Source organism: Saccopteryx leptura, chromosome 2, assembly GCF_036850995.1.
Source record: "Saccopteryx leptura isolate mSacLep1 chromosome 2, mSacLep1_pri_phased_curated, whole genome shotgun sequence".
NCBI classification, from domain to species: Eukaryota; Metazoa; Chordata; class Mammalia; order Chiroptera; family Emballonuridae; genus Saccopteryx; species Saccopteryx leptura.
Window position 1 is genome coordinate 267,610,361 of NC_089504.1, and position 15,495 is coordinate 267,625,855.

Here is a 15,495-nt window from a genome sequence, read left to right on the forward strand (position 1 = left end):
ACATTTAGAACTAGGAAGAATTTTCATTGGCTCAATACAGGAAAGTTCATTCCTCACTAATAGTGCAAGAGGGGTTGACATGACAATCTACTTCACACAGTCACCGGAGCCCAAGGTAATGGAGGCACCACCATAATCTGGCACACACAGCTTCTTCAGTTATCTTAGTGGGAGAAAAGACTTGAAAATGTACATTGAGTTTAAAAAAAAAAAAAAGAAAGAAATTTGCATTACTTTTGGGATGAAACAGACATTTCTGTGAGTGACACACACGTTATTCCCTTTGTATCACATTAGCCAAAACTACAATCATGGCCTAATAACAGCTGAACGTGACTCATCATGGCTCATGGAGGGCCAGTCGTGTACTTTCTCTTCTTATGCTTGTGTTCAGTGACATCACGTTGGGACCTTAAAGTCAGCCATGATGGTAGCGTTTATACCACAGAAATTGGAAAATGCCCCAAATTAGGGCTTTCTTTTTTCAAAAAGCAGTTTAGCAACACTCCCCTAACCTGATCCCTTCTAAATTTAAATATGTTTAGAAATGAATAGTTGGAGGGTATTATTGTGTTTTATGCCACAGGTTCCAGATCAACTCAGAGACTATGCTATCCTACAGTGCTGTGCATAGATGTATGTACTATAGAAAGAGTACTGAACTCGAATATCTGCAATTTAACATGCCATGTAAACCTAGGCAAGTAATTGTTTCTTTGAGCCTAAGTTTCTTCATCGTGCTATAAAATAATCTTTGGGTATGATAGGATTTCATAAGATAATGTGCGAACGTGCTTAGCATAATGCTTCTAGAAAAATTCAAAGAATTCTTGATGAATCTGACATTAGCTGGTCTAAGGAGAATCTAAGGAAAAGCAACAACATTAGACATTTGGATGACTTTCATGTTTATTTATTGATTGATTTTTTATTGATTTTAATTTATTGTGTTTACATAGATTCTAGTACCTCCCCGAATGCACCCCCCCTCCCCCGTATTCCCCTCAACATCTGCCTTGTTGTAGTAAGTGTCTGTTGAGTAATATTTTATAGGTGATGAATATGACAAAGCTGTTGCCTTAAGTGACTCTCAATGCAGAAAGGTATTTAATAACTTTAAAAACCCTTCATATTTTTTTTTCTGCATTTTAAAATGAACTTTATTAGGGTGACATTGGTTAATAATATTATGTAGCTTTTAGGTGAACCATTCCATGATACATCATCTGTACACACACCATGTGCTCACCACCCCAAGTCAAGTTTTCTTCCGTCACCATTTATCCCCTCCTGTCCCCTCTTCTACCTCTCGCCCCCTTTCCCTCTTGTAATCAGCACACTGTTGTCAGGCCGAGTGGAAAGGGTGAAGGGATTAAGCAAAGAAAAGACATAGCCCTTCCTCCTTAAACTCAGCACTAAATCGTCTGCAGTATACCTGACTGAGAAGATACGGGCGAGCACCGAGTTTCCCTGGAGCTCTCCATGGTGCTTGCTCCACGGGACTTCAGCCTGTCCTGATCCTTCCTTCACTCTGGTTCAGAAACCTAGACTCTGGGCTACTCTGCTCCTTTTCTCTTACTGCCTTGTGAATCAAGGCTACCTGTTTATTTTAGGCTGCCAGTAGGTATCTGTACAACCTTGTATTTGCCTCTTTCTTTGCTCACATTTTAGCAGCCTGTGTATTTCTGACTCAGAGCCTTCCACATTTGACCAATGTGACATTATAACTCAGAGTAATAATGTAGCTCATTACAAACTTGTAAAAATTGTATGGATAAATATGTTGTTTGAAATAAAACTCTCAGAATTTCCACCCCATACAGACCCTGTCCAGTGTCCAGTTTCTAGAAAGTTTCCTGTTACGCTTGGAGCCATTATACTACTCCTAGATTTCCCTCTTCTTAAAAAAACAAACAAACAACCAAAAAACAAACAAACAAAAATTACAGAGTCCATGAGGTTAGGCTGGCTCTGTGCAGGAGTGATACTTTAAGAAATTCCATGGTAGATACATGCTTTTGGAGCCAAATTCTAATTTTAATATCACCTACAGGTTAAATCTACATGATATAAAGACCAAATAGAAAAAAACATTAAATCTAATTTAGGTCTTAGTAATTTTATTGCATATATAGAAAAATTATACTAACATGGCTAAACTCATTTGGAAGGGAAGACACATGCACGAGGCATCCTCTCTGCTTGATTCAATTACAGAATGAGCTGAATTTTCTTTGCCCCTCAAAGATCTTCACAACATTGAGTGCTCTTCCAGTCCCATTATCTCTATAACACATTAGAGTCTGAAGACTTCTCCCAACATTTCTGGAGCTTCCTGAAAGCTTATTTTCATATGGTATCCTTGCCTCCTAACCATTTGTGTGCTCGTTCTAACCTCTGTCTGTGCCTTGATGCGTGGCAAAACTCAGCCCTTTCCAAAATTTCGCAGGAAATTCACTAATAACCATTGTTTTGGAGCATAGTAGACTTTCCTGTAGAGCTGGGGACATGTCTTGAAGCACTTTGTGCCCTTCTGCTCTCTCCTTGCCCCTCACCTTCCTTTTATTCCCCCCATTTTGCTGCTTCTCTCCCCAGGATTATTTCAGAAACTTTCTATTACTCTTCTGTTAGGTAGAGCACTTCATATTTCAACCTTAGCTGAACCAGCATAACCCGATCCACTGAGGTAGTCATGAGAAATGCATGGCATAGCTATAAAGGATGGTTTTGGGGAGCCCCACAGAGGTTACACCCTGGCTCTGCCTCCTGCACTCTCTGTGACTTTGAACAAGTGACTTAACCTCTCTGATCTGTGAAATGAAGATAATAATAGTACCATTTCACAGGGGCCTTTTTGAGGATTACAGGTAATAATTTATATAAAATATTTAGCCTGTTGTACAGAATGCATTTTGTATATGTTAAAACTTCTTTCTCCTCTTTTCGTGAACTGGTTGTTTTACCATCATTATACCCAAAACCTTTATGTTCCTATTACACTTAAATTTGCAAAAGGGAGCTCAGCAAGGAAGCAGAATAAAATAATAGTTTACTTTAAAAAAAATACTAAAGTAATAAAGTATTGGTCGTTTTCACCAAGAAATTTTATGTGATGTTTTGTGTTTCTACAATATTGGTCTAATGTTGTTGCAATATTTAATGAACATGATTAAAGAATGATCATTCCATGCATGAATATCAGAAATTATTTTTAACTAAATTGTATTATATTTATTATTATATTTTTAAAACATAATTTTGGTTTATTTGTGATGTCCTTGGCTCCCATATTCCTGATTAATCCAGAGTTGGAGATAATTGTGCATACAAGATGACTCACTTGGAAATATCTTTAATTTACCAACCCTTTAAATTCTATGCAGTCATTCCTACTGCTTATAGTATCATATAGAAACATGAAATTAACAAAATTTTGGAATTATTACCCTTCATGTTTTTAGCGTTGCTTAGAGAATAGTCAACCTATGTTCTTATTTCCCATATTTTGTTAGTGTGGTATTTTAAGTGTAGTATTTTAAGGATAAGAATTAATTTATTTAACAATAATTTTATAGAGATAATAATAGAGATGATTAGGGGCTCTCTACTCATCAGCTCAATTTTATTTTACTGTATTATTTAGCAACGGAGGATACTATATTTTCAAACTTTTGAGTAATTTCTAATCTTCTCACTTAAACATTAAGCACCACTTTTTCCACATGGATTCTTTGTTGCTGTGCACACAGGGCACTTGGCAGATGATTAGCACTTCATAGCAGTCATTTGACCAATTGTGCCCAATTCTTCCTCATGGCCTCAACAGCCATTTTATTATAGGGGACTTTCTGAGCAGCAAGGCAACTGACAGTGATATATGATGCCAGTGAATAAGTGGAAATCAGCTCATCATAATATGGACCATTTGTATCCTCAGAAAAGTTGTGCATTATCTAAAGCAGCTGAAATTAGTAGAAAGGGTGTTTTTTTTATATATATAACCCTAAAGGAAATCCCTGATTTAAAATAGGATCACCAGGGTTGAGCAGATGACCAAAACTTACAATGATTTGTGATTAAAATAGGATCACAATCCTTAGTTTCCTTTTTTGTGTCTATTATATAAAATTCAAACCACATTTTCCTTTAGAAATAATAGAATAAGTGGCACTATTGAGACCCCTACATTTGCAAACACAGTACTTAGGAACCCTTATGAAATCGATTCATAGAAATTAACAGCATCATTTATGTATGCTAAGAACACAACACTATTCTAATGAAGATACGTTTTCTTTTTTCCCCACTTTCACTTGCCTATCCTTGGAGTTCTTGCAGGTTCTGCTCAATGAAGAACAATTTGGTAGCAACACAGACCTACCTCTTCACATGTCCTCATTGCCACATGATAAGAAGCCCCAGTGGTTGAGGGAATCCTGTGTAGCTTCTATTCTGTCATTGCTCCGATACCTACATTTGTGTTGAAATTTAGATACATGCCGGGTGCCCTGCTGTTATCAAGTGAATGCTGTTCTCTCCCATCTTCTGCTTCTGCTTCTGCTTAAATGCAGCTACCATGGAGTCATTTTATTTTGAGACAGAATCTCTTGGACCTCCGTATCTGTATAGCAGTGATAACGGTGATATCTACCTGATAGAATTGCAATGAAGGTTAAATAAGCCACTGTACTTAAAGCACGTGGGCATAGAGAGCGTGACCAATAAATGGTAGAGTCGTTATTTTATCCTGTGGCCCAAGTCCAAATTGTTTATTATTTACATGCACATGAGTTTTAGGAGGTTTTAGTAGGACTATACGCTAGTCTGTACTCCTCTTGTGTATTTCTGTGTACATGTTATATATTTTTATCACTATATCATATTAAAGATGTCCTATTTATAACATATGTATTACATTATTATTATATTATGTTATATATGTCATAAATCTACTTCACTTCACTCACTAGTGACTAAACATGTATGTCTTTTTCCATTGGGCATGCATACATTACTGAATTGTATTTTAGAGCAATCCTCTGGGCTAAGTATTATAAAACATGCATTTAAGATATAGAATCATAGTTAAGTTCAGAATACTCAGATCAGAGCCTCAATTATTGGGCATCAATCTTCATACACAGCCCGTGTTTCCCACACCGGTGTGTAGTGTGACCAGTGTTCCGATCAGCGGCTGACGGGTTTGTCATTAAACATTTTCAGACTTCTAGCAGTGGAAGGCACTCCGTTCGTGTTACTGGCCTCAGTACTATTGATTTTCGAGCTGGATTTTCCCGAAAGCCTACCCTGGACTTCAAAAAAACAGTCAGCAGACCAGTGCAAGGTTTGTATGTGCCTATTACATACATTGGAGTAATAGGTATCCAAGTGAAAATATTCCTCAGAATGTCTGTGATTTTATGATTTTTACTAGTCAATAAAATTGGGAAAATATAGTATCTTTAACATGATGGCATTCTTGGGCAAGTCACTGTTTTTCAACGTGTAGTCCCAAGACCAGTGATACTGAAATCACTCAAGGAGATGGTAAGAAATGAAGATTCCTGGGTCCTTCCCTAGATCTCCTGCATTAGACCCCCAGGAGGTAGGGCCTAAGGATATATACTTCAAGGAGGACTCCTGTTGTTTCTTATACTTACTAAAGTTTGGAAATACTAACCTAGATCTTGTATCTTTCTCTACATCTATAAATTGTCTTGTTGTCAAGGGGAAAAGGTGTGTGTGTGTATTCATATGACTAAAAAATTAAGTATATTATATATCATTATATGTTCAAAGGTGAAATTAGTCCTGATTTTTAAAGCTTGTTCCTTTTATTTTATTCATGCATGAATATCTACAGTTTTAGAGCTATAAAATAGCTCAATCTTACCTGACTCTTTAAATTTCTTTTTTTCTGGTTGTTGTTCATTTATTTTTATTACAGCAGTTACTGGAAGGGTACAAATAGTGAAGTTTAAAAATATTCACATAATCAAACATATAATATAATATTTACAATTCTAATTTTTCTACATATAAACATAGGTTGACGACTACAAAATAATCACTCAAGATTTCCTAAATATTTCTGGCCATGAATAAACTGTCTTTTACATAGAAAAGATTCTACAATTGGGCCATAATTTTAGGGTACTCATACTTATGGCACTTATTGTCTGTTATTATAATGCAAAAACTTAACTTGCTATCAACCTTTAGTTGCATGTTATTTGTAAATAATGACAAAGTCTTTCTCTCGTAGGAATACCTACCTACGTGCTTCTGAATACTTCTGGAATATCTGTCCCAGCTCGAGTAGATCGTCTTGAACTTTTGAGTATCTCAGGCACTTCTCTTAAGACTATTCCTGTTAAATATTACCCTGATCGTAAACCTTATGGCATATGGAATATTTCTGACTTTATACCACCAACTGAAGCTTTCTTTCTCAAAGTAGCAGGCTATGATAAAGACGATTATCTCTTCCAGAGAGTATCAAGTGTTTCCTTCTCTAGTATTATCCCAGGTGAGACATTATTTTATTCAAGCCCGGATGATTGGTAGCTTAAGGGGAGAGGGGGTGATATGGTCCTATAGGTAAAGAATAGACTGTAAAGTTAAAAATAATAACCTCACATTGTTACTGGGTTGCCAAGTTGGTGAACATTTACACCTATAGGTTATGTAACTTTTTTAAAACTATAAACAGCACATCCAGAGTTTCATGTTAAGTCTCACAGATTGTAGATCTGAACATTTTGGTTATGTCGATTAATGTAAGAGGTCAAACTGGGAAATTCTGGCACTCTTATTCCACCTACAAAGCCTGGCATATGTGTTTAATGTTTGAATAAGCTACTTAAATTGGTTAAAAGAACTAAATATTTATATATAATTGTCAGACACATCTATTTTGTTGACAGTAGTTATTGTAAACAATTGGTGATGATTTGGTATTTATTTGGTATGTTGATTTGCTAGTTAATTAATACCCTGGTTACTTAAATGTTTGCTATTATCTAGAGATAAGATCATAGTTTAGAGATTGGTTTAAGGCATCTGGTAGCTTTTCAATTTGTTTATACTTGAGCTATTTCTTAAGGCTGATGACTGAACTCTGATCAAAACTCTAGGATTATAGACAGAGATATCAGATTGTTCCTAATATTGTACTACTGGATGGAGGAACACAATTATTATCTATATATAAGGCTGTGATTTGGAAAATTCAGGAACAAATCTGTAGCTATTGTTGAAAGTTGAAGAATGGTGAGAATAGAACAGATATCCTCATTTACATTATTCAGTTAGTTGTCTCAGCCCCTAACTCAAATGCTTTAAAATCTATTGGATTCTTAATAATTAATTTTTCTATTCCTTTTAGAAAAATAATCAACCTATGAATTCAATTCTAAGATGTGGGCTCTTTCCATATGTCATATTTACATTTTTTAAATCAAAATGTTGTCTACAATTGGTGACTTATTATAACTAATTTGGTAACTTTTTTTTCTATCTTGGTAGCATAAAAAATAATGTTACATTTTAAAAATCAGTGGAGTCCGATTCTTTAGTAAAGGGTTCATGAAGACATTGAAATGAATAATCTTTGAACAAAGAAAGATAATTAAAGGGGTTTTTAGTTATTTAGATTAATTGAAGTACAGAAGATTTACTGGAAGAATTTAAGTAGGAAGCTTTTGAGTGGCTTAACAGGAAGAAGCCAATATCATTGTAACCTCTCGCCCGTGTTCTTTTTTTCCTCCAGATGCTCCCACAGTTACAATGCTCCAGAAGACTCCCGGGTACTACCTGCAGCCAGGCCAGATTCCGTGCTCTGTTGAAAGCCTTTTGCCCTTTACCTTGAGCTTTGTCAGAAATGGAATTGTACTTGGAGTAGACCAGTATTTAAAGTGGGTACATGTTTCTATTAATAATTTGTACCATTAAACTTTTTTAAATGCACTTTTTATTGGAAATTCTTACTTAGTTGTTCTGTAGCCTTGGAATATAGCAGCAAACAAAACAGGCACAGGTCTGTACCCTTGTGGGGCTTGTGCTGTGATGGAGGAAGACAGAAAGAGATGAGAAATATAATATGTTAATATGATCAGTGCTAGAATACATTTAAGAGTTGATTTAGGTTTTATAAAATCTGACTTTTACACCATTCGAGTGTCCCTTGTTAAGTCAAAGAGTACAAAACGATGAATGCAAAGTTAAGTCCCAAACCTTGGTGGGGGTCTAGCAAATAAGAGTCCCTGAAGCTTAAGCTTTATGGCATCTGGGTAAACATTAATTCTCTGAATCTGAATTAAAATGTGATAGTAAGTGAATCTGACCAGCGCTAAGGCACAGTGCAGAGAAGGTTAATGGGACGAGTCACGCAGGTAGGGGGGGCTACATGTGGTTTTGGCCAAGTTGCCATTTTAAAATTCAGGAAAAGGTGCATTTGTCCAAAGACCTGAACATGGTGAGACAGGTGTACGCAGATATCAGGGGAGAGTGTGCATGCACCAGGACCAGCAAGTACAAGTGTCTGAGGACAGAGTGGACAGGGCATGTGGGGAAGAAAGACAGGAAGGAAGCCAGTGTGGCCGGAGCCCCGTGAGAGGGTGGAAGATGAGGTCAGGGAAAGGTGGTGTCTGCTGGGGCCACGGTGACAGGTGGAACACAGACCTGTGTGGCCACTGCATACGTATAACAGGGGGAGTGGGCTAGAGAGCACTGACTATCCTTGTGAAGATGAGTCACTTTTTTAGACAAGTATAAGTTATCTAATAAAAATTAAGTAGACCTTGAAAACAAGAGGATTATTTCTGGAATTTTTTTTTTTAACTTGCTATGAAACCAGCTACAGTTTGGCAAAAGCTCTAGGAATTATTTTACAAAAATGTTTATACTGTTAATTCAATAGTAATATAAATAACTTACATAAGATGTTAGTTATTTGACAGTGTTAGTTTATATAGTCTCTTTATGGGGTGGCCATTTTAAGTCAAAACCATGGCAGAAATGTTCCTTATAAATTTAGAAATGTTTCCGTTACTTAAAGATTGAACTGCATTGTTTCCTGCCACTCTTTTCTCACGTAGTACATCTTCATGGGCTGCTTAGCTACGTGTTTAATAACCACAAATCAAGCATAACTGACCAGCACATCAAATGATGATGCTACCTAACACTGATGAAATCAAATCATTCTGCTTCATGTTTTTTTTTATTTTATTTTATTTTATTTTATTTTTGTATTTTTCTGAAGCTGGAAACGGGGAGAGACAGACAGACTCCCGCATGCGCCCCACCAGGATCCACCCGGCACGCCCACCAGGGGCGAAGCTCTGCCCACCAGGGGGCGGTGCTCTGCCCCTCCGGGGCGTCGCTCTGCCGCGACCAGAGCCACTCTATCTGCTTCATGTTTAAATAGTAACTTTTTTTTTTAAAGACACGGGATTCTTTATAAACATTAATTCATTGATTCCATGCAGTTTCTGGGAGATAAGCCACAAGAATTCTTGTTCTTATTTTTCCAGCTCTGGGATGCAGAGCTGTGACATGCCTCGCTGACATATGTTCAAGCTTCGTGGATGTAAGAGGCTAAAGACAGAATTAGGCATGGGCAGTGATGGATTGATCCTCTAACCCTGATCCACTCCCACATCTCCAAACTAGATTTCCTAATAACTTGAGACGTAGGACTGGATCTTTGTTATGCAAATCACTATGGTCACTAGGGGAATGTAAGGTAATTAATTTGCCTTAGCAGCAGGACACATTTTTATTTGACATATTCTTTCCCCTATTTCAAAGGCCATTCCTTCAAAACATTTTTATTGCGGCCATATTGTTTTAATGTCAACTGAGAATGCTACATGAAAGAGAGAATTATTTTCATGTAATATTTCATAAATAATGGAGGAACTAGAATAACAGTAAAGGATATTCTTCAAGCAACCTGTACATTGGTTATGTGTCTTTGAACAAATTACTCATTCTTCTTTCTGGATCTCAATTTTATGTTAAAATGAGGGAGTTGAGACCAGAATTGCCACTTTCTGTCTAAATTTGCACATGTAACATTTTTGATGAGTCTTAATATAAGTGGGCACTGCATAGGACACAAAAGACATATGTATTTTAAATTTCTGCCTTTCTGGAACTTACCAGTGCCTCCCAGACAACGATATTTATAAATTTTGGCTTGGTGTACTGCTGTTAAGCATTCAAGATACGGCTTAGGTGATCAATAAAGTCAAGTCATAATTCATTTTCTCCTGAATATGACAATAAAGACCACTGGCACTTAGTACATAACGCAGTTGAAAGGGAACGACATTAACCGAGTGTTCTCACTAAGGTATGTAGAACAGTGATATTGTTCATTTCTGACTTTTCTGATGACAGGCACCTGTGCCTTAAGTTTCTCTTACCAGCTGTAGGTTGGTGCCAGATATGCACTCAGTGCTCAGTTATTTCTTCATGGTTGTTTGGTGATGGTATGGTTTGTTTGCGAAGCAAGAGATCTGGAGTTATCACTGTGAGGCATCATGTCTTACAGTTCCTGACGTCGGTGGAAGGTGCCTTGACTCTGCAATGAGATTTTCATGTCATCTGTATCTCAAATGGTTAAAAAGGTTATAAATAGCTATGGATGATTTTAAGAAACAGCTATGAAATATTTATGCATTTCAATCACTTTAAAACAAAACAATGCCTGTTTTATGGATTATTGGAATTTTTAAAATAAGGATTGAACTTCTGTCACTGAGGCTTTTCCAGAAAATGAGAAATAATTTGAACGGTGTTAGAGAACAAAGTATATTTATTAAATGAATGAATACACAAAATAGCAAAGCGATTTTTTTTAACCTGAATGACAAGTTTGACTATAAACCACAATTTTTTTCCTTTAAATATAAACATAGGTTAAAACAGATATGGTTTATAGGCTTATAAGGAACTTTTATATATATGAAAGGTAAAGAGTATTTATCTTTTCAGAATCAAAAAGTCTATTTTCTATTTCTTCAAACCTAGTTGAATTGCCTTGTCTAAGAACCTCACCAAATATGACCAAAAACTGGAAATGATAAGGGAGGAGAGAGGATTTAAAGAGTATTTCTCTGATTGCTCTTTATTGTATATTTTGACATAGCCAGAAAATATTTCCCTAAAGACATTTGTAATCTTCATAAATTATTGCCTTTGTTGTATCTTTGCTCAAAGAAGAGAAACTTAATTTTTAATTACAATATAAAAGTTATGTAATTTTAAGATAGAAAGAACTCTGCAACTTGATTAATTTATTTATTATACAGTGTTCTTTGAATGCAGACTTCAGAACAAATAGTGGAATCACTGGTTTTAACTGGATCTTTTTTAAAAACTTTTTTTTCATTGATTTGAGAGAGAGAGAGAGAGAGAGAGAGAGAGGAAGGGAAATAGTAAGAGAGAGGGATGGAGAGGGAGAGAGAGAGAGAGAGAAGCATCAACTCATTCCACTTAGTTGTGCCATTATTTGTGCACTCATTGGTTGCTGCTCTACTGCCCTGACTGGGATTGAACCTGTGACCTTGGCACTCTGGGACAATGCTTAATCCACAGAGCCACCTGACCAGGGCTGGGTCTTGTTTTTCTAGTAACCAAAAATGTTTCTGCTTTGTTTCACCAGAGAATCGGCCACTGTGAACTGGGATATCGAAAAGGTCACTTTGTCTGACGAGGGCTCATATGAGTGCATTGCTGTCAGCAGTGTGGGAACTGGACGGGCACAGACATTTTTTGATGTTTCAGGTGATTATCACTAAGTGCTTTGCAGTTGCCTGAGTATGAATACAGCTATGGGAATGGGACATTTGCTTATCCTGGCATCCCCATGTATTAGCTGTGTGATCTTCTCGGGCCAATTACTTAAGAGCTCAGTGTCTTGATTTCTCTGACTATAATATGAGGATAATAACAGTGACAGTATCTCCTGGAGAAACTGTGAGGATTAAATAAGATAGTATACATAACACACTTAGATGAGAGCCTGATGCACAGAAACCCTTACTAGATATTAGCTATTATTATTACCTTGTGATTGTTATCATTATTATTGCACACTTAATGTACCATTTTTGTAATGGTCATATAGACTTTTTTCTTTTCTTTTTTTTTTACAGAGACAGAGAGAGAGTCAGAGAGAAGGATAGATAGGGACAGACAGACAGGAACGTAGAGAGATGAGAAGCATCAATCATTAGTTTTTCGTTGCGACACGTTAGTTGTTCATTGATTGATTTCTCATATGTGCCTTGACCATGGGCCTTCAGCCAACCGAGTAACCCCTTGCTCAAGCCAGCGACCTTGGGTCCAAGCTGGTGAGCTTTGCTCAAACCATATGAGCCCACGCTCAAGCTGGTGACCTCGGGGTCTTGAACCTGGGTCCTCCGCATCCCAGTCCGATGCTCTATCCACTGCGCCACCACCTGGTCAGGCCATATAGACTTTTTTGAAACAATAAAAATTAAGAAAAGGAAGGGATCCATTCTAATAATATTAAGGTTAAACTTTCTGTTCCTTTCTCCCACATTCATAATGAGCAGAGTGCTTTTATGAATGGATTCTGACATTAAAATTGAAGACAAGAATGAAAATGATCACATTCAAGAAACGCAGGACCTCAGTGTTCTATAGTATTGATAGTGAACAGGGCAATAGACATGCTCATTATTTTACATTTAGATAGTGTTTCTTATGCATAAATGGTAAGCAACGCTCAGATCATTTTATCAGCTAAAATATCTTTTAGTGAAAAAAAATTTTTTTTTCTCTAATCTTCCAGAATTCTTAGGAAACAAAAAAAACCTACCATATACAATCAATGACCAGATGTAAGCCACTTATTCAGCATATATTTAGAATTTATTGGGTTGTTTTGACTGAATTATTTTCTCCCTGCCTTATAGACAAATGTTGCTGAGTGTTTAATAATGAGCCTATTCTGACTTAAATGTGGCCGCTGAGCTTCTAACACGGTCTGTTCCTGCTTTTAGTATTGATGGGTATTTTCTTGAGACCATTTAAGACAAAAGAAGCTTTATGATTGTAGGACAGTTCAGAAGAGTAGGATTTATGTTTGTTACCAACGAGTCCAAGCTGAGCTTTAAAACAGAGGCGTGCAAGCATGCGCTGCTTGCAAGTCAGTTATTTGTATTCCCTTATTCTTAGGAAAATAAAGTTTGCCCTCTGGAACAATTTAGCAAGTTGACATGCATCATAAAATATTCATTTTATTTTCATCTTCAGTAATTATGAAAAAGCACTGGAATTGTGTCAACATTCCTCAGCTTCTGGGAAAACAAACACTTGAGCCCTTGAGTTGTTTTCTCAGCAATATTAATTAAGGGAAGGACAACTGGGAAAGAGGTCCGAGGGAGTCAATTCAGACATCTTGCCTAAAAAGCTGGGCAGTGCCTGTAAGAACTTATGAACTGACTGTGAAGAACTTGGCTGTCTGGTGTCAGCAACTTCTGTATGTATGTCCCACGCAGGCCCTTCCAGTGTGAGTTCATGCCAGCCGAGCAATGGTACCACCAGGAACTTGGACTATGCGTAGGCCAATTTTCAGGAATTATGTCCCACTCAGTCAATTACGAGAGAAAGAGGCAGAAGTGCTGGTGGTAACGGCAGTGACTGCAACAGCCCAAGCAAGGGCCCCTTTAGACTTGAAAGAGTGGACATTTCTTTCTGGGCTAACCATTGCTTAAGCTGCTAGGCTCAAATCCGCCCCACTTCTGACTCTCCTTTGGGTTAGCCTGAGGTCCCCGCGTGGCCACCTCACTCTCACTACTTACTATACTCTGGAATCGAGTGAGAATTCACAGGAGAGTTAAAGCTTATATTTTGGACAGGAGTGTTAGGAAACATGGCATTATGGGATAGTGATATTTTTGTATCACTCTGGACATTATTATTCTGTGAAACCAAAGAGCACCCAAGAGCAGTTTACAGAAAAGCTGAAGTTCTACCAATATGTTACCTAATTATTTTTCATCTGAACTATTTAAGGATTTTTTTGGTTCATTTTGTTGGTTATTGATTATTTTAAAGGTAAAAAGCATTATATATCTTTTTAACTGCATGTATATACATGGAAACTAATGAATAAAACTGCAGAAGTAGGAAAAAATTATTTTGTAAGTGATATTTGGTAGCTTAGTTGAGCACTGTTACACGTTTTTATTAATTTTCTTTACTGAATTTTTTATTAACACAATCCCCCACTCCCTATGCATGCATGCACACACACACACTCACACTCACACACACACACAAATAAAATTTTCAGTTTAAGTTAAATATGAAAAAGAGAAAACTTGTCAAGAGCATGTCAGTGACAGACAGTCATAAATTATAAAAACAAGAATCTCTGTTAGAACAAGATTTGGAAATATTACACATGCACACAAATAATCACTTCCAGATCTTTGGTGGGTCGTGTATGTTAGACTCATAGAATCATACCATCTTATATGTTAGAATCATAGAACCTTCGCGTTGGAAGGGGTCTTTAAGACTACCAAATTCAGTCATTTCATTTTTCAGGTAGGAAGACAAACACTGTAGTAAATTGGCTTATCTGAGGTCACACAGACAATCAGGGGTAGAATGAGGAAGTTTATGTTTGCCATACTTAGCAAATAAAAACCCAGGACGCCCAGTTAAATTTGAGTTTCATGTAAGTGCGTCCCAAATTGTTCATGAGACTTAGTTATATGAAAACATCATTTGTTGTTTATTCTGAAGTTCATATTCAACAAAACACCCTGCATTTTGTCTGTCAAACCTAGCCCGACTCCGATCAGAGCTGCCTAACATTGTCATATACACTTTCCACTTGATTCACCAGCTGTGTTCATAAGAGAGTTCAAAAGCATAGCAGAATGATAAAAAAATATGTTTGCTTTTTATAATTTAAAATAGCATACACTCTGAAAATGTTTGAGAAACAAGGATAAATAAAGGAAAATCTGGAATAGATACACATTTCTTTCGCTAGCGATAACACTGAGCTTTGGCGTATTGCTTCCAGCTTTTATTCTAGGTTTATGATAGTCATCTGCACTCATATACCATTTTAAAGAAAGAAGGATAGTTTGAATATCTGATACTGTTTTATAGTTAAACTGAAACAGACACATGGGTTTCCAGTGAGCATAGCTCACCACAGGTTTTATTGCTGTGTTATTACTCAGTAATGGCGTGTCACAGCAGATCGTTTGAAAGCATTTGGGCAGAGTGAGCTTTAGAGGGGCATTTAGATTTATTCTCAAACTTAACTTGAGAACTAAGGGATTTTCTCTAGAAATGTTGGGGAAATAGTGAATTAGTAAGTGGCCTTTGTCCACATCTGCAGTGTACCTCCATTAGTCAATGCCTTTTGTACATGACACTATGTATAGCATTTTATTGAAGGTCTACCCCTACTTAACCTTCTTATATAAAAAT

The 15,495-nt window shown here is 36.8% G+C and overlaps 1 protein-coding gene across 1 annotated transcript in view; it reads left to right on the forward strand.

The window, feature by feature from the left end:
• HMCN1 (hemicentin 1) overlaps positions 1 to 15,495 on the forward strand; it is a 412,067-nt gene that overhangs the window by 154,801 nt on the left and 241,771 nt on the right. Inside the window, exons 7-10 of the mRNA XM_066361732.1 lie at positions 5,224 to 5,344; positions 6,266 to 6,529; positions 7,772 to 7,916; positions 11,675 to 11,796. Of these exons, the coding sequence (XP_066217829.1) occupies positions 5,224 to 5,344; positions 6,266 to 6,529; positions 7,772 to 7,916; positions 11,675 to 11,796 (652 nt within the window). The remainder of the gene's footprint in view (positions 1 to 5,223; positions 5,345 to 6,265; positions 6,530 to 7,771; positions 7,917 to 11,674; positions 11,797 to 15,495) is intronic.